Source organism: Heterodontus francisci, chromosome 30 (genome assembly GCF_036365525.1).
Source record: "Heterodontus francisci isolate sHetFra1 chromosome 30, sHetFra1.hap1, whole genome shotgun sequence".
Lineage (NCBI taxonomy): Eukaryota > Metazoa > Chordata > Chondrichthyes > Heterodontiformes > Heterodontidae > Heterodontus > Heterodontus francisci.
In genome coordinates this window covers 47,685,808-47,706,552 of record NC_090400.1, presented here as the reverse complement: position 1 = coordinate 47,706,552, position 20,745 = coordinate 47,685,808, and the positions used below count along the sequence as shown (strand labels likewise).

Sequence of the window (20,745 nt, the reverse complement as noted above, 5' to 3'; positions counted from 1 at the left end):
CCTGGGCTTTGGAAAACAAATTCATATGGATGTATTTTCTCTGTTCAGAACAGGAATCCTCGGGGCTGTGAACACACAGCCCAAAGCTGTTCCTGAATTGGAACTCAATTAGAAATCTTGTGCAGAGAGGCCACAAAGACAGTTGGTGTGAAAAATGGGAGAATTGTTAGAGTAATGCTGTGGCAGGTGCTCTTCTGAGGTCAATGCTAAGGCATCATTGTCAAGGCACTGTACAGGGACTTTGACTGTACATTGTTCCTGGCCTGAGAGTGCTTATAAAAAAAACATAAGCAATAGGAGCAGGAGTAGACCATATAGGCCCTCAAGCCTGCTCTGCCATTCAGTACAAACATGGGCTGATCTGCCTCAACTCCACTTTCCCACCCACTTCCCATATCCCTTGATTTCCTGAGAGACCAAAAATCTATTAATTTCAATCCTGAATATAGTCAATGACTGAGCATCCACCACCCTCTAGGTTAGAGAATCCGAAAAGAGTCACAATCTTATCAATGAAGAAATATGTCTTCATCTCTAAAATAAAAGCAAAATACTGCGGATGCTGGAAATCTGAAATAAAAACAAGAAATGCTGGAACCACTCAGCAGGTCTGGCAGCATCTGTGGAAAGAGAAGCAGAATTAACAGAATCAAGAGTTCCGAAGAAGGGTCAATGACCCGAAACGTTAACTCTGCTTCTCTTTCCACAGATGCTGCCAGACCTGCTGACTGGTTCCAGCATTTCTTCTTTTTATGTCTTCATCTCTGTTCTCAATGACCAACTTCTTATGCTGAAGCTGTGGCACTGATGATAACCCTGGGTGCTTGCAAAGTTGTTCCGTTTACAAATGCTAAGTTCTCTTGCCTTGAGAAGCACAAAAATGATTTGAGTGAAGAAGTGAATGGGATCCAGTTTGAAGCTAAGCATGGGTGCCTACATCTTGTAGAAATAGTGTGAGTTATAGAAATTGGATAATGGAGCAATATCCTTTCAACCAACTGACAATAGAGCTATTTGTTTTATTGGTTACCAATGGCAACACAGTACTTTTCAAAGATTTCATAAATATGTTACTTAGCAACTAGGCATAGCGACCAAATTCACACACAATATTTTATTGAAAGGAATTGTAAATATTCATCCTTTAAGAATGAATCTTATAAGCTTTCATTAGATAATGAATTTTAAACTAACTACAAAAATATGGTCTTTTTAAATTAAACCTCTCCAGCAGTGCTGTTTATGGGCTGAGGAGGTCAACTGTGTGTCTGGTGGTGTAGGGAAAGCAGACTCCACTGGAAGGCGAAGGTGTGATTCGAGGTTTATGGTGTTGGTTGTGTTGAGATTCGAGCCACACGGGTAGTGCTGCACGATGGGCTGGTGGGTTAATTTGGAAAAGAAAATTAAATTAAAATAAAAACTTAAATCCAGGAGGGGAATTGGGGCACAACCAGGATGAGAGGAAGGCACATCTTGTAGCTTAGAAGTGGCGGCAGAAGTGGCTGTGGGGTGGAGGGGGTGGGGGGGTTGTCCAAAGATAGTTGAGGTTGAGGCTCAGAAAAATTGTGTCTTTTTTCACTGGAGCAGAGAACTTTAAGGAAGGAGCCTTATAGAAGCTTTACAAATTCTGAGAGGTTTTGAGAGGATTTATATAGCGAAAGATTGTTATCTCTGGTTGACAACTTGTTAACAAGGAGGCATAGACTATTGTCAAAGAATGAGGGAGGCAATTAGGAGAATCTATTTCACACAGGATAATCAGAAGAGGGAATGCTTTATCACAAGTGGCCATAGAGACAGAGAATAAAATCATTTAAACTGAAGGAAGAAAACAAAGAACATAAAGGGTTGCAGGGAACAAAGAATGGAATTGGAGCAGATCGCCCCAGTTGAGGAGCTAGTACAGGAACGATGGGGCTAATGGCACCTACTGTACAGTAGATTCTTTGATTCGGTGATCTCTAATCAGCGTGCTGTAAATGAAGTTGCAGGTTTATAGAGGCAATCTCTCTGTCATTCTATACCCAGATCATACGATAATCCAGTCACCTCACAATTCATATGAACATACGTACATACGAACATATGAATTAGGAGCAGGAATAGGCCACCCAGCCCTTCGAGCCTGCTCCGCCATACAATTTCATGGCTGAACTGATTACTCCACCTACCCCCGATAACCTTCCATCCCTTTGCTTATCAAGAATCTATCTACCTCTGCCTTAAAAATATTCAAAGTCTCTGCTTCCACCGCCTTTTGAGGAAGAGAATTCCAAAGACTTACAACCCTCTGAGAGAAAAGATTTCTCCTCATTTCTGACTTAAATGGGCGACCCCTTATTTTTAAACAGTGACCCCTAGTTCTAGATTCTGCCATAAGGGGAAACATCCTTTCCACATCCACCCTGTCAAGACCCCTCAGGATCTTATATGTTTCAATCAAGTCACCTCTTACTCTTCCAAATTCCAGCAGATACAAGCCTGTCCAATCTATCCGCGTAGGACAACCCGCCCATTCTAGGTATTAGTCTAGTAAACCTTCTGTACTGCCTCCAATGTATTTTCGTTCTTCCTAAAATAAGGAGACCAGTACTGTACACTGTATTCCAGATGTGGTCTCACCAATGCCCTGTATAGCTGAAGTATAACCTCCCTATTTTTGTATTCAATTCCCCTTGTGATAAACGATAACATTCTATTAGCTTTCCTAATTACTTGCTGTACCTGCATACTAACCTTTTGTGATTCATGCACTAGGACACCCAGATCCTCCTGCATCTCTGAGCTCTGCAATCTCTCACCATTTAGATAATATGTTTCTTTTTTATTCTTTCTGCCAAAGTGGACAATTTCAAATATTTCCCACATTATACTCCATTTTCCAGGTCTTTGCCCACTTACTTAACCTATCTATATCCCTTTGTCGCCTCCTTATGTCCTCTTCACAGCTTACTTTCCTACCTATCTTTGTGTCATCAGCAAATTTAGCAACCATACCTTCGGTCCCTTCATCTAAGTCTTTTATATAAATTGTAAAAAGTTGAGGCCCCAGCAAAGATTCCTGTGGCACACCACTTGTTACATCTTGCCAACAAGAAAATTACCCATTTATGCCTACTCTGTTTCCTGTTAGCTAGCCAATCTTCTATCCATGCCAATATGTTACCCCCTACACCATGAACTTTTATTTTCTGCAAAAACCTTTGATATGGCACATCATCAAATGCCTTCTGTAAATCTAAGTACAATACATCAACCGGTTCCCCTTTATCCATAGCACATGAAACTCCCTCAAAGGACTCCAATAAATTGGTTAAACATGATTTCCCTTTCACAAAACCATGTTGACTCTGCCTGACTACCTGCTATATCTGCTATAACGTCTTTAATAATAGCTTCTAATATTTTCCCTAAGACAGATGTTAAGCTAACTGGCTTGTAGTTTCCTGCTTTCTGTCTCCCTCGCCTTTTGAATAAAGGAGTTACATTCGCTATTTTTCAATCTAACGGAAACTTCCCCGAATCTAGGGAATTTTGGAAAATTAAAACTAACGCATCAACTATCTCACTAGAGATAGGGTCTCTTTTAAGACCCTAGGATGAAGTCCATCAGGACCCGGGGACTTGTCAGCCCATAGCTCCAATAATTTGTTCATTGTCACTTCCCTGTGATTGTAATTTTCTTGAGCTCCTCCCTCCCTTCCATTTCCTGACTTAAAGGATGTTACTTGTATCCTCTATAGTGAAGACTGATGCAAAATACCTGATCAATTTATCTATCATTTCCTTATTATCCATTATTAATTCCCCAGACTCACTTTCTATAGAACCAACACTCACTTTGTTAACTCTTTTCTTTTAAAAATATCTATAGAAACTCTTACTATCTGTCTTTATATTTCTAGCTAGCTTTCTCCCGTACTCTAATTTTACTTTCCTTATCAATCTTTTAGTCATTCTTTGCTGTTTTTTATATTCTGTCCAATCTTCTGACCTGCCACCCATCTTTGTGCAATGATATGCTTTTTCTTTAAGTTTGATACTATCTTTACCTGTTTTAGTTAACCACAGATGGTGGGTCCCCCTCTTGGAATCTTTCTTTCTCACTGGAATGTATCTATTCTGTGTATTCTGAAATACCCCCTTAAATGTCTACCACTGCATCTCCATTGGCCTATCCCTTAACCTAATTTGCCAGTTCACTTTAGCTCTGCTTTCATGCCCTCATAATTGCCCTTATTTAAGTTTAAAATACTGGTCTTGGACCCACTCTTATCTCCCTCAAACTGAATGTAAAATTCAATCATATTATGATCACTGCTACCTAGGGGCGCCTTAACTATGAAGTCATTAATTAATCCTATCTCGTTGCACAATACCTGATCTAGTATAGCCTGTTCTCTGGTTGGCTCCAGAATGTTCTGTTCCAAGAAATTATCCCAAAAACATTCTATGTACTCCTCATCTAGGCTATCTCTGTCCGGATGATTTTTCCAGTCTAAATGTAGGTTAAAATCCCCAGTAATTATTGCCGTACCTTTCTGACAAGCTGCCATTATTTCTTCATTTATACTCCGTCCTACAGTGTGGTTAATGTGAGGTGGCCTGTATGCCACTCCCACAAGTGACTCCTTGCCTTTATGATTTCTCATCTCTACCCAAACTGCTTCTACATCCTGGTTTCCTGAACTTAGGTCATCCCTCTCTATTGCACTAATACATCATTAATTAACAGAGCTACCCCTCCACCTTTTCCTAGCTTCCTGTCCTTCCTAAATGCCATATACCCTTCAATATTCAGGTCCTAATCTATGTCATCCTGCAGCCATGTCTCTGTAATGACTGTCAGATCGTACTCATTTATTTCTATTTGCGCTCTAAGTTCATCTGTTTTGTTTCGAGAGTTACATGCTCGGTGGGCCGAAGGGCCTGTTTCAGTGCTGTATCTCTCTATGACTCTATGACATGCATTCAGATAGAGCCTTTAGTTGTGTCCTTTTATTATTTTTGTAACCTCCTATCCGTATCTGTTGATTTACTCTTAGATTTGTACGCTCTGTCCCTTCCTGTCACAGTCTGTTTATCATTTCCCATATTAATAATACCTTTCTCTCTTGCCTTGTCTCTACTCCTTGATTTACCATATCTTCCCAAATTTGATCCCTTGCCCCCACTATTCATTTAAAACCCTGTCTGCTTCCCTAGTTATGTGGCTTGCTAGAACACTGGCCCCAGCATGGCTCAGGTGTAGACTGTCCCAACGGTACAGCCACCACTATCCCCAGTACTGGTGCCAGTGCCCCATGAACCGAAACCCAACTCTACCACAACAGTCTTTGAGCCACACATTAATTTCTATTATCTTATTTGCTCTATGCCAATTTGCACATGGCTCAGCTAATAATCCAGAGATTATTACCTTTGAGGTTCTGCTTCTTAATTTGGTGCCTAATTCTTCATACTGACTATGCAGGACCTCTTTCCTTATCCTGCCTATGTTGTTGGTACCTACATGGACCATGATGACTGGATCCTCCCCCTCCAACTGTGAGTTCCTCTCTAGCCCTGAGCAGATGTCCCGAACCCTGGCACCAGGCAGGCAACACAGCCGTCTGGACTCTCGCTCTTTGCTGCAGAGAACAGTGTTAATCCCCCTAACTATACTGTCCACTACTACCACTACATTCCTTTTTTCTCCCTCCACTTGAATGGCTTCCTGATTCATGGTGCCATAGTCAGATTGCTCATCCACCCTGTAACCCCCACTCTCATCCAAACAAGTTGAAAGAACCTCAAACCTGTTGGACCATTACAAAGGCTGAGGCTCCTGCACTCCTGCCCTCTGGGTCCCTCTACCTGCTTCAGCTGCAGCCACACTCTCCTGTCCCTGACCACTGACCAAATCAGAAGAGCCTATCCTAAAGGGTATGACTACCTCCTGGTACAAAATGTCCAGGTAACCTTCCCCGTCCCTAATGTGTCCCAGTGTTTGCAGCTCGGCCTCCAGTTCGCTGACTCTGAGCCAAAGCTCTTCGAGCCGCAAACACTTACTGCAGACGTGTTTGTCCTGGATCACACTGGCATCCAGGATCTCCCACATACTGCAGCCATGACACATCACCTGTCCTGCCATCCTTAATGTGTTTTAATTAACTACTTAATTATTTTATTCAATTATTTATTTTCCTTTTTTAATATATTTTATTAAACTTACTACTAATTCCTTTCATTATTTTAAACATTAGGATTAGAATAGACCTTAACCACTTACTGGATATTCACCAAATAGGTAGCTTCTTCCCCAACCAATCATTTACCTGCTTGCCTGTGATATCACACTTGATTTTCTTGAATGTGTTCATTCCACTGAACTGAGTAGAAGATCGGATAGGATAGATGATAGGATAGGATAGTCTCTCCCCACTCTCCACGCTCTTTTTGAAGTGAAGCCTCTCCCCACTCTCCACGCTCTTTTTGAAGTGAAGCCTCTCCCCACTCTCCACGCTCTTTTTGAAGTGAAGCCTCTCCCCACTCTCCATGCTCTTTTTGAAGTGAAGCCTCTCCACGCTCTTTTTGAAGTGAAGCCTCTCCCCGCTCTCCACGCTCTTTTTGAAGTGAAGCCTCTCCCCACTCTCCACACTCTTTTTGAAGTGAAGCCTCTCCCCACTCTCCACGCTCTTTTTGAAGTGAAGCCTCTCCACGCTCTTTTTGAAGTGAAGCCTCTCCCCGCTCTCCATGCTCTTTTTGAAGTGAAGCCTCTCCCCGCTCTCCACACTCTTTTTGAAGTGAAGCCTCTCCCCACTCTCCATGCTCTTTTTGAAGTGAAGCCTCTCCCCACTCTCCACACTCTTTTTGAAGTGAAGCCTCTCCCCACTCTCCATGCTCTTTTTGAAGTGAAGCCTCTCCCCGCTCTCCATGCTCTTTTTGAAGTGAAGCTTCTCCCCGTTGTTTTTGTCGTGAAGCCTCTCCCCCTCTTTTTAAAACGCCAAAAAAAAAAAGTCGTGCTTGTGCCAGCCTACCCTGCACTAATTGGGTGCCCTCCCACTGACTGTACAAACACTGGCACAATCCTGGTGTAATCCCTTGGGGTCACATCACAAGGAATTTTGGCCCCAGCCTACCCTTTAATAGTGCATGGCGTACAATATTTTGGCAGGTTGATTAGACAGCTGATGATCAAATATGATTATCCAACTACTGTGCATCTATGAACACAGTTTTGCATAATTTATGACGCTAATGCTTCCTGTTGTTCTATTAATGGTGCATGAATGGAGTCAAAGGGTATTGGGGTAGGTGGGAAAGTGGAGTTGAGGCCACAATCAGATCAGCCATGATCTTATTAAATAGCAGAGCAGGTACAAAGGGGTCAAATGGCATACTCCTACTCCAAATTCATATGTATGTTCATGGGGTTAGTTAACAAGAATCCCTTAACTAAAAATGCAATGAGACTGCTCCTCTACACATTGGTGGACACTGGAGAGACTCACCCTCTAACAACCAGATGACATTGTCCAAATTCCTTTCATGTCAGATCCATGAGGAGACTTTCAAACCCAGAAATGAAAGGGGAACAGCAGCAGAAACTTGTGTTTATATAGGGAGGTGAATTTTCTCAGGGCTTTTCCCACTCCGTCTTCCCGATTACATGCATACGCGGTGTTTCTGCCAAATTTCTGTTGAAGCTGTCATCGAAGAGTTGCCGAGGAAATTTATCCCCATAATGTCTTTAACTTTCCATGGCAGAAAAAAAGTATGGATGCCAAAAGGCAATGGCAGAAATAGAGAAGGTGGCCAAAGAAGTAGGTTGTGGGAAGGCTTTTGAAGCCAGGTAAAAGTGAAAGCTAGCGGAAGGATTTAGGGAGAGTGTAGGGCTGAGATGATCGAAGGTTTGGCCACCAGTGGTGGGGCAGAGGGAGGTAGAGATGCACGGAAGACCAGAGTCAGAAGACTGAAGAGCACAGCATAGGTCATAGGACTGGAGGAGGTTGCCAAGATAAGGTGGAGTGAAAAAGAGGATGAGTGGATGAGGATTTTAAATGCGAGGCACTGGGGCACAAAGATTGTTGGGAAGAGTAGTGATGGGAGATTGAGACTTAGATTAAAACAGAATGCAGGCTGCAGAGGTTTGAATGATTTGGAGTTTTTTCTTAAGCTTGTTTCGAATTTGAATAGCAGGGAAGTACCAGCATTCTTCATGCCTTTTTTAAAAAACAATCTTTAAGCCCTTCAACTATCGCAGCAGCTGTCAGTGTAACACATAGCAGTGGGCTATTTCAGTGGCTGGCAAACAAATGAGAAATATGGCACCATAGACATACACAAGAGGCAATGTGATGCCTTGCCAGAACCATGGGAAATGTAATGTACGGAATACTCAGGGTAAAATCACCGGCCCAGTTTTCCAATCAGCATGATTTTAATGCTGATGTTAACCCATTGAAATAACACCATACTGAAGATCTATACTGCTTGTACAGTTGTAACCCTGGAGTTTTTGCTGGAACATCTTCCAGGAACAGGGAAAATATTTGCAGAACTTTCTGAAGTTCTGGTCGTGTTTATTTACATCAAACCCATATCCCAGAGGTGAAAAGGCAGCGTATTAACTCTTACCCAGTACTCAGATTGTGTCCAGCAGAATGGTAGCACAGAGATTTCTCCCTGTTTCTTTTTACTAAAAAGATCTTTAAACACTATCTCGTTCAGAGCAATTACAGCTAGCAGGGGAGAAAAATTCACTGTGGTATGTGGCAAAGCATTATTTCAATAGTTGGCAAATGAGAAATGTTGTCCCACAGATGCACAGAAGAGGGATTGAAAGGGAGATATTTGGCTTCCTGTTGCACACTGGCAGTGGATGGTAGGAAAGTGCGGACTCCCAGCTGGTGACTTTCAATCAGTTAAATTTTAAGGTCATTAACTGGTCATTGGGCGGCACAGTGGCGCAGTGGTTAGCACCGCAGCCTCACAGCTCCAGGGACCCGGGTTCGATTCTGGATACTGCCTGTGCGGAGTTTGCAAGTTCTCCCTGTGACCGCGTGGGTTTTCGCCGGGTGCTCCGGTTTCCTCCCACAGCCAAAGACTTGCAGGTGATAGGTAAATTGGCCGTTGTAAATTGCCCCTAGTGTAGGTAGATGGTAGGGAATATGGGATTACTGTAGGGTTAGTATAAATGGGTGGTTGTTGGTCGGCACAGACTCGGTGGGCCGAAGGGCCTGTTTCAGTGCTGTATCTTTAAATAAATAAAATAACTCTGAACCAGTGAGGGGGGGGGCACTTTTCCAGCGTGTGTTACCACTTGGTTAGGAGTACTGAAGTGGAAAATGTCCTCTCTGATTCTAGGCATACGGAAGGCTAGGGTATATTGCAGATCCAGATCAACTGGAATGGAGACTAGTTAATTCTGTCCAAATGTGTCCCAAGTTAACAGATTTTTCAGATTGCTTCTGATCTTTATTTTCCATAGCATTTTATTGGATTGTGCAACGTTGACATGCGTTGCTGGATTATGGTACATTGTAGGTCACATGGTGTTGCACTTAAGAGCACGGAGGATCCCGCATAATATTATCCATTGACAAGGATGAGTCCACAGCTCAGGAGGTTTTGGTTGTATGTGGAGGGCTCAATGGTAGGCTGGAGTGGGTGGGGTTTGGGCAGTAAGTAGTCCCTTGAATTGTACATTGCTCACAATTCCACAGTGGTTGACTTGACCTCTGGTGTTGGCCATCCTCTGGCACTCAAGTAAGTGTGCTGTTTGGGGTCCGGAGGGGGGGGGGTCTCGGGGTGGGGGGGAGGGCGAAGAATCTGGGGTAGGAAAGGCCTAACCTTTCTATATGGGGGTCCAGAGAACCTCTCCCACTCCCCCTGATGCTATAGAGGTAAGTTTTAAAAAAAATTTACCTGGAATGATCTCTTCAGCTTTCGACCTCCTTCCGACTTAAATTTACCTGGTGGGAAAGCAGCTTCCCTGCTCAGGTCGCAGTTAAAATAGTGGCAGGAGCCCGATGACATCACTGGATCATGATCTGCATGTTTAAAGAAGAACCCCCCACCAGCATTAGGCAGCTGCCTTTGCTGCGTGCTCGGAACAGCAGGTTAAGATGTAAGATGGCGGGACCCAGGCAGATCATTGGCGGGTAGGTCACCAGGTTTTTAAACACCTACTCGGCCAGTTCCAGTGAAGTGGACAGGTTTAAAATAGATCCCTTGTGCGTACCATTCTCTCGCAGGGCAGCTATGTAAGATCAAAGGGAGGTCCATATCATTATGACTATTAATTTCTATCCAGTGTTTACGGGTGATTTAAGTTTCATCTATTTTATGTTTTTCAGGATTGACAAGGCTACTGTTGCTGCATTGAGACAGAGGTGAGTACTCCCGTGTGTATATTGACCTCTATGAAGTTGGATACAGGACAGGACAGTATGTTCCTGTAGATGCTAACCATGCTCCATCTTTCAGGTCAGAATGTTCTATAACTATGCTCCATGCGGTTGTTCAGTTTGAAAGAGCATTGAGCAATCTCCCGCCTCTTATCAGTTATCTTATTTACATGACTTTGGTTCTTTTTTCTCTGGGGGGGTGTTGTTTTCTACAAAATACTTCCGATGTATGCTACTGATAACCTTGACAACCATCTGCCAGAGGATGCTGCCACTATTTGTTACCTGGCACCGTTGTCTAATGTTGCGTTAGCGTTTGTTGTTCAGCTAGGGTTTTATTAAAACCAGGTTTTAGGTCGATGTGCTCGCCAGGATTTTCTGCATGGATTTTCCCTCAACTTTGACAAAAAATATCAGCAGAACCCCGGCCCCCGACCCCCTAGAAGAATTCACTCCAAACTACATTTGAGCCACATCTCCTTGGTTTTTGAGGGTCTCCTGCCGAAGTTGTTGTGGGAGATCAAGGAGCACCTCATAGGAATTCTATACTGTCGCATAGGGTTGTTTTCTCTGACTGAGGCCGTTCCGGTATGACTGCTCAGCGCCGATTTAATAAATCTTTCTGTGTGTCTTTTTTTGACGCAGACATTAACCCAGTTAAACCTGTTTAAAATAAACTGGATATTGGGCCGGAATTTCCGCATGATTTCTGCCTGGATAACAGTAGAATCTAGGTGGAATGAAATGAAATAGTGCAAAAGATCATGGAAGTTTAAGTGTAAGTGACCAGATAAAGTAATAATGAGTTACACCCATAACTCAACTTTGCGCTGGAATTTCCAAGATTTTTTTGGCTGGTTCAAAGGTCAATTTTCCCAAAGCAATAAGCAGGTTAGTGCCTACGTTAGGCTGGGATTTAGCAAGAGCACATCGAGCATTCATACGGGAACCACACAGCTCAGTAAATAGGTTAAATGTGGAACCCATGAAAATGACACAGCTGAAGAGGCTGTAATGAGCAGCAGTGTGGCAGTGATTACTGAAGAGCAATTCTGTATCTAATGAAGAGGCTGATGCTGTTAAATGGATTTGACATTCTTTTATTTAATGACCTGCAGTGCCAGATTTTTTAATCGACCTGTTAGCCTTTAAAGGAGCATTGCTGTACTAGTGAAGTGACCTGTGTGTCATGTCGTACTTGAGAAATCCACAATGATGGAATGGGGGCTGTGATAATTTTACTGATCAACAATCGCATCTGCCGCAGAACATTTCCTATCAAAGAAACAATAAAATGCCAAGAGCTGACCCACTGATTTGTACCCTGGCAGTCTTATTGGCCGCAACACAGCGTCTCCCAGATGGCCAAGCTGGTGGTTCTGCATATGACCTTTTGGAGCAGATTGTTCCAGGAGCCGAGATTGTCTGAAAAGACAGTGTGATCCCTTTCATTGATGGATTTTTTTTTCTTCCTCACAGGAAATCTGAGGTATCTCCAGAGTAAGAATAAAACTTGAACTGTCCCAACCCAGTTCATCAACCTGGTTTCAGTCTACTGCTCCCAGTGTCTCAGTAGCGCTCAGCCACGCCAGTTGTCTCTTTCATTACACAGCCTTTCATCAGCCAAACAGCACAAGTTCATTCAATCAAGCACTGCAGCATAGAAGGAGGCCACTTGGCCCATCATGTCTGCACTAGCTCTTTCAAAGACCTATCCAATGAGCCTCATGCCCCTGCTCTTTCCCCACAGCCCTGCAGATTTCTCAAGTATATATCCAATTCTCTTTTGAAAATTACTATTCCACCACCCTCTCAGACAGTGCATTCCAGATAATAACTTGCTGTGTAAAGCAAAGAGAAAAAATGTCTAATTTGGAATTTTGTCCAATTATTTTAAATCTGTTCATTCTGGTTACCTTGCTGCCAGTGGAAACACTTCCTCCTTATAATTTTGAACATCTCTATTAAATCTCCCTTAACCTTCTCTGCTCGAAGGAGAACAATCCCAGCCTCTAATCTCTTCACATAACTCGGGTTGTTCCTCTACAGTGTCAACATTACCTCCTAACAATTAACTTGTTTCTATTGTTAGCTTATTTTAAGAAAATCATAATCGATTGCCAATTCTATTGTTATTTACTAGAATATACTCTGAATGTGAGCAACACTTTCCAACTTGTAGTTTCTATGTATTTCTATATAACATTTGGAAATTTGGAAAAGGCGGACACTGGACTGGATAAGGCTTTTGATATGGCCAGGAAATGTGTAGAGACAGATATGATCACTTTGGCCAGCACAAAAGGGGTGAATAGCATGAGATTTCCAGTGATTCTGTCGGACTAAGTGATGCTATATGGCCAGAGATGCTGTGGGTCTTGTACCAAGATCAAATAAGCAAGTGGTCAAAATTATCGAAATAAGACATATTGTAGCTTTTTATGGTGTGGAACTGCCTCCCCCATTTACAGTTCAACATGGTACTGCCCTCCACATATCAGGCAAAAGTAGAGCTGGTGAATCCACACACACATTCACAAGACCCACAATGAATTGGGCTACTCCTGCCACTGGGAACAAGGCAAGTTAGGCAGATTACAATTCCAAGTTAATGAGAGAAGTGTTCATTTATCATGGGCTGCATTTTTATAATTAGAAAGCACCCTGTAATATTCATGTTAGGAACATCGCTCAATCTTTCAAAGAGAGAATTTTAATTAGTATTGCAGCCATAATAGATTTGAATAACCTGTTTTCTACCATTGTCATTGGTTCCCAGCTCAGTAGAACAAACCTGCCTATGAGTGATTGCAGCCACAGATTAGCTGTAAAATTCCAAGGATAGAGATTTCGTTTTAAAATAAAAGCAGAAAGTTCTGGAAATACTCAGCAAGGATGGCAGCATCTGTGGAGAGAGAAACTGAGTTAACGTTTCAGATCGAACCCTGTTCCTGTCTCCACAGATGCTGCCAGACCTGTTAAGTATTTTCAGCACTGAGTTTAATTCAGATTTCCAGCATCTGCAATATTTTGCTTTTATTTTAGGGATTTATTTGATGTGCTGTAGTACTGCACCAGAATGCAAGATGTGACCATTGCATAATATTATTTATCTCAAACAAAAAAAAAGACAAATAAGGTTTGATAGGGTAACTGTAGAGATGTTTCCACTTATGGGGAAGTCTAAAACTAGGGGACAAAAATAAGATAGTCACCAATAAATCCAATAAAGAATTTAGGAGAAACTCCTTTACCCAGAGACTGGTTAGAAGTGGAACTTGCTACCACATGTAGTAGTTGAGACAAATAACAGTGATGCATTTAAGGGGAAGCTAGGAAAGTGCATAAGGGAGAAAGGAGTAGAAGGATATGCTGATGGGATTGGATGAAGAGGGGCTGAAGACTCATGTAGAGTATCAACACCAGCATAGACTTGCTGGGCCAAATGGCCTATTTCTGTGCTGCACATTCAATGCAATTCCATGTAAAATAAGGGAAGAAAAGGTCAGGCAGCAAAGTAAAATGCAATGGGTCCTTCAGGCTGCCCTGCAGGTTTTGAGTTTGGCCCCACAGTTCCTGATTTTCAGCTATTGAATTAAATGGGCAGAAAATCAGGGATTTTGTCCCTGGATTTCCAGACTCATGCTCCATGTGAGTAATGCAACCTGGTGAAAGTGTCCAATCAGGGAATCAGCCCTGGCGTTCCATCATGAAAATGAGTGCAGCATTAAGAGACCAGGGAGAAATCTTGTTGCTAAGATAGTAAGATCCTGACAGCATCAGAAATTTATGGAACCACCGCATTTATCTTAAACATGCCAATACATTTGTTAAAATAGCACACCAAAGGAGTTGACTAACAGCACATTTTTCTAGCTCCTTGTTCAGCAGACTTAGCAGAAGGTCTATGAATATAAGAGAGTGCAAAATTATCATTTTTTAAGTGATGTGCAGGCCTCTTTCCTTCCTATCTCCACCATACATTTGTAAATTTATTTCTCAGGCGTATTGGCTTTCTCCTATGCATCAAACCATTTATGAGCCAAAAAGGGAGGGAGGCAGCCTGTTCCCAAGCTGCTGTCAGTGTTGTTCTTGACATGGCAACTAAGAGGAATGTTGAAGTGATTGTCTTCCTCTTGCCTTGTGCAGAACCAGTTAATCTCCAGAGAGATGCAACTCCCCAGAGCTTGGACTGTTGAGGTCTCTGTGACATGTGTTAGATTGTCACTGCATCCTTTTTTCTTTAAACTATCTGCCCATTCCAATCTTCACGGTCTATGCACCTCTGATAACTGAGATCCGATAGAAGCTGTACTGCCAGCTTTAGCCGGAGAGGCAGGCTGATCAACTTCGGGAGGTGCTCCATGCATCAGTGCATCAACACACTGCACCACCATGACAACAGTCCAGAGCTCTCCTTTAATAATTCATAATGGTTAATAAAATGTCTGCAGCTATTTGATGTGATCCAACATGCACTGCCTGCAAGAGTGGTGGGAGTGGATTCAATAGTAACTTTAGAAAGGGATTTGGAGCCCTACGTAAAAAGGAAAAGTTTGCAGGGCTGTGGGGAAAGAGTAGGGGAGTGGGCCTAATTGGATAGCTCTGTCAGAGAGCCAGTACAGGCATGGTGGACCGAAGGGCCTCCTTCTATGTTGTATGATTGTATGTTTTCATCAGGTTTGTAATCTCCACAGTGTCAAAGCTTCTCATTTCCTGCAAAACACTTTGTATGTGAAGTCAAAGTGAGAGTGTTCAGGATTGGACAACCCAAAAAACGAAGACTATTATTAAATATTGCACTAACATCAAAAAATCTGTGGAAGTAAAATTCCTATTTATGGGGACAGGGTGGTGCAGTGGCCTTTCACTTCTGTAATTTGGGTTTGAATCCAGCCTATATTATATGGGTTAAACTCTGTCCACGGGTCCCAAATTAAATTTTGGTGTTCTCAACCCATTTCCTACTTGGCTTGGTGCTGCAAAACTGTGCCATTGGCACAAACAGGTGACCTCACTCAGAAAGGTCATAAAGATGGATTGGGGGTGATGTGGAACTAGCACTGAAGGGATTAAGAGTACATTTTTGTTGCAGAGTAGACAGAGCTTGACTCCGCATCTAATCCACATTGTATTTGACCTTGAAGGACCTGATGTCAAAACACCAATAGCACTCATCTTTATCAGCATAAAATTTAACAAACAATTAAAATTTAAAACCAATTACATTTTAACTCGCTTCTTTGATCACCTAGAAGTTTTAATGAACAATTTATCCTTTTGACAAAAGCTTTCTGAAAATCTTAATAAACCATGCCTCTGGGAGTCTGTAAATCTGCGAAGACGCCAGGGAGTTTTGCTGTTCGACTCATCAATCCATGCTGACTGATTCTTATTAAGCTTTTACTGCTACAGCCCACACCTTGGAATTGATCCTATTATTTTACCTGTGACTTTTTTTTTAATTCATTTTTGGGATGTGAGCATCACTGGCTAGGCCATTTCACAGGGCATTTTTAAGAGTCAACCACATTGCTGTGAGTCTGGAGTCACATGTAGGCCAGACCAGGTAAGGAAAGCAGATTTCCTTCCCTAAAGGACATTAGTGAACCAGATGGGTTTTTACAACAATCAACAATGGTTTCATGGTCATCATTAGACTGGCTTTTTTAATTCCAGAATTCAAATTTCACCATGTGCTATGGTGGGATTTGAACCCATGTCCCCAGAGCATTAATCTGGGCTCTGGATTACTAGTCCTGTGACATTACCACTACGGCACCGCCTCCCCTTGATGTTAGGCTAGTGGGTTAGTAGTTGCCTTGGTTAGATTTGTCATTCTTTTTAACTATACATACTATAGTTGCCCCCTTCCAGTCCTACCGAACTTCACCAGTATGCAGGAATCACTTCAATGAGGATATTCAGCATCCATCACATGCCTTGAATGTCCTTCACCATCCATGGAAATATGCAGTTGGGCACCCCAAATGCTCCAAGCCCTGTATAAAAACATATATTTTTGTTCTGGTTCCTACTAGTACTTTTCGACAGATATTTAATCATATTGCAGTCTCCAGTCCATAGTACTTTCATTACCTCTATATAATGGATGTTTTCCTGATTACCTTAGTCACCAGGGGAAGACTTGCTCTGATCGCTATAAGATGGAATGTTGCAAGCATGTTTTTTTAGCAAACCTTTCGCCATGTCTAAATGCAAATTGCCACTAATTTAACAAAGTGAGTATTGACACCATTGTGTCAGCCAAAGAGTTAGTGATGGGGTGGGATTTATGTCCGGACTCACAGCAAGCAGTCTATTTTACAACAAAGTCTGTTTAGTCAGTCAACGAGAAATAGCGTCCGCTTAAACAGCTTACACAGCAAGCAATCTATTAAATTATGTGCATAAAATCAATCCTAGTTGCTTGCACCAGTGTGATCTCCAGGTGTGATTAAGGAAGGAATTACCCAATTGTCTCTCTTCTGACTGGGGCTTGTGACATCACTATCTGCAGTTGTAATTTAAATGCTGTCCTTGACACATGGGTTTTTCAAAAAGCAATTTAGTACAGTAGTTATGATTCTATTGTCTCAAGTTGAGTTGGAAAATCACAGTTTACATTGGGTAAATTGAAATCACCATTATTCTAGTTGAATCAGGTTATTGTGGCTGATTTGGACGGTGGCTGAAATGATCACTGTAATCAATTATTTAGATCGGAAAATAACATTTTCTAATGTACTGGGTTGGGAGCAATGGGTTGAAAAGAACGAAGGATTGGCATTCTTTGTCTAGCAATAGCATTCTGAGCAGTGCATTGGTGAGATTAGATTGAGGTGTTCCTTAAAGCATCGGTCTGTGCAGAGCAGCTGTCACTGAATCAGCCTCCATATCCTTTAACGTTAGCCAATTAATAACGGCATTATGCTGGATAGATAGTGTGGATTAACGATTAGGCAAATAGGGAAACTGCCACTAATGTATTCAGCACAAACCAACCTGCATTGATCACTATAAACTATCACAATCATAAGGTCACAAAATAGGTGCAGATGAAAGAGTAACTTCAGCCTATTTAATATCATCCTCCATTCCACACTCTCATTACAGCATCTAGCTGTTTCTTAAGTGTCCTGTCTCAACCATCCTTCTGGTTCAAACCATTGCTCACCCTCTTGTGTAAAGAAATACTTTCTGATATTTGTCCTAAGTTTGCTCTCTGTGGCACTGAGCCTGAGCCCTCTTGTCCTGTTGCACTGTTATATCTGACAATATTGTTTTAGGTTTACCTTCCTTAACCCACTTCTCACAGACCTCTGTATGGCCTCCTATCAAACATCACTCTTCAAAGCTGAAGAGCCTTAGCTGATCAAGATGTTCGTTATAACTCACCCCTCACACGCTGTGGGCTGAATTTTATGGATCCTTCTGACATCGGGGGTCGTGGTGGGAGGGGCCAGAAAATGCCTCTAGGGGAGGGTCATCACGCACCCCTGGCATCCAGTTAGCAAACTGTTCTCTCGGGTGGACGTAAAAGATCCCTCGACACTATTTCAAAGACGAACAGGAGTATTATCCCTGGTGTCCTGGCCAATATTTATTCCTCAACCAACATCAAAAACATATTATTTGGTCTTTATCATATTGCAGTTTGCTAATTGGATGCCATGTACAACAGTACTTTAAAAAGTACTTAATCGGCGTAAAGCATTTTAGGATGGCCTCGGGCTGTGAAAGGTGCAAATCTTTCTTTCTTTACTATATGAATCTAACGGGAAAGCCTACTGCCAGCTTGTCCTGTCATGCTTGCTTTCCGCGATACTGTGCTGGTTGCAGAATTATATAAGTGCAGTGGTGGTGGGGAGAGGATTTTTGGTGTAGACACATGCCTACTAGGAACTGGAATGAGACAGCATAAATTCTCTGAGCTCCTCCATTTCAGCCTCTCAAGCATCCCCAATTTCTTTGCCCCACCACTGGTGGCTGTGCCTTCAGCTACCTAGGCCCTAAGCTCTGGAATTCCCTTCCTAAACCTCTCCACCTCTCTACCTTTCTCCTCTCCTTTAATCTTCTTCTTCTTCTTCGGCCTCCTTATCTCGAGAGACAATGGATAAGCGCCTGGAGGTGGTCAGTGGTTTGTGAAGCAGCACCTGGAGTGGCTATAAAGGCCAATTCTAGAGTGACAGGCTCTTCCACAGGTGCTGCAGAGAAATTTGTTTGTTGGGGCTGTTACACAGTTGGCTCTCCCCTTGCGCCTCTGTCTTTTTTCCTGCCAACTACTAAGTCTCTTCGACTCGCCACACTTTAGCTCCGTCTTTATGGCTGCCCGCCAGCTCTGGCCAAGGCTGGCAACTGACTCCCACGACTTGTGATCAATGTCACAGGATTTCATGTCGCGTTTGCAGATGTCTTTAAAGCGGAGACATGGACGGCCGGTGGGTCTGATACCAGTGGCGAGCTCGCTGTACAATGTGTCTTTGGGGATCCTGCCATCTTCCATGCGGCTCACATGGCTTAAGATGTTGCTTAAAACCTACTTCCTGTCGCCAATCCTAATATCTCCTTACAAATCTCTTTATGTGGCTTGGGTGTCAAATTCTGTTTGATAACACTCTTGTGACATGTTTGGGGACATTTTACTACCTTAAAGGCGTTATATAAATGCAAGTTGTTGTTGGCAAATATATATTATGCACAACACCCTGTTATTTTATGTTCCTACCACTGATAAACTGAACATGATGGCTTGCAAGTCAACATCATCCTTTTCAGATTAAAGGGATGAACGAAGGCAGTCTTTAATTATAGCCAAGGCTCTCGAGTGTTTGGTGTAGGTAAATAAAACTATACTCAGTGTACATCAACAATGTGAACTCAAAATATCACCTGTGAGGGAATGAAGTAGTCTGATCACATAGAATTTATAGTACTCAAACAGACCATTCGGCCCAACTAGTCTGTGCTGGTGTTTAAGATCCACACAAGCCTCCTCCCACCCTACATCATCTAATCAGCATATCCTTCTATTCCTTTCTCCCTCACGTACTTATCTAACTTCTTCTTCAAGGCACCTATGTTAATCAACTACACCTTATGGTAGCAAATTCCACATTCTAACTGCTCTCTGGTTAAAGAAGGTTATTACACTGGCTTTTGTTTTACGACAGAAGCACAGGCAATTTCCTGCCCTAACTCCCTCAAGATCCATTTCAGCACATTTTCAAAAAATATATAGATCTTCTGATCCTAAAAGCTCAATAAAACCTGTGTGCACCATAGTAACTGAGGAGAAGAAATTGCGTTCTCCTAAATTAGATGTGTAATCTTCTGTTAAACACCCAATTAACTTTAATTGCTTAACATAGGTTATTGCACAGATTTAGCATCAAACTGAGTAAATAGTAGCTTACTGATGACTGGTATGAAATTTGTACACTTTGTTTAACTAGGCGAAATATTAATCTCATTTTGCTATCTGTTGCATAGAAGCATACAACCCACGCTTTGTGAACACGGTGAGTGGCCGGACCAGACTTAACTGTATCTTAGAAACGTAAAAGCAATTTAAAAGAAATTTATAGGCACGGAAGGACACCATTTGGCCCATCGTATCTGTGCTGGCCGAGAGAAATCTATCCAGCCTAATCCAACTTTCCAGTTCTTGGTCTGTAACCTTGTAGGTTACGGCACTTCGTGTATATCCAGGTACTTTTTAAATGCGTTGAGGGTTTCCACCTTTACCACCCTTTCAAGCAGTGAATTCGAGACCCACACCAAATATACTTATGCAGCAGTACTGTTTTGAAATATTATTTTAATTTGTCTTGATTTTTTTTTAATAATGTACAGTAGAGGCTGTTAATTCAAAATATGGTGGGTCCTATTCTGCAATGATGAGAGCAGTAGGAATTTTGGTAGTGAACTGCAAAGATAGTTGCAAGAATGTAAAGGAATGCAAATTAGTGGAAGGCTGAGACTTTCTCTTTGGTTTTATTTTTCGTTGTGGGCACTGTTGATCTGCTACACAGCCATAGACAATTAATAGGAAAGGAAACGCACATACATTGATGATGGAGAGGTGTGAAGAGGAACCCGACATTTCAACTGCATGTTGTCATGAAGCCTTAGCTCCTTGGGGTTTATTGGTGAAATCCTGGGCTAAACAAGGAGCTGTATCAAACAGTGTTTCTACAAAGGTCATGCAGACTGCTACATAATCTGGGTGGATACAAGAAAAAATTGGATGAGAAAAGGCCATTTAAACTTACCCCTCCGGTACATTAATTCACCCATCTTATTGTATTTTGAATAAATCCAATATTTTTGTCTCTATTAACTTACTTGGAAG

The 20,745-nt window shown here is 42.2% G+C and overlaps 1 protein-coding gene across 3 annotated transcripts in view; it reads left to right on the top strand.

Moving 5' to 3' along the window:
- The window catches only part of LOC137346746 (rap1 GTPase-activating protein 2-like), a 303,277-nt gene that overhangs the window by 26,101 nt on the left and 256,431 nt on the right, over positions 1 to 20,745 (top strand). For all 3 annotated transcript variants that reach the window (XM_068010516.1, XM_068010517.1, XM_068010515.1), the window contains exon 2: positions 10,341 to 10,376. In XM_068010516.1, the coding sequence (XP_067866617.1) occupies positions 10,341 to 10,376 (36 nt within the window). The remainder of the gene's footprint in view (positions 1 to 10,340; positions 10,377 to 20,745) is intronic.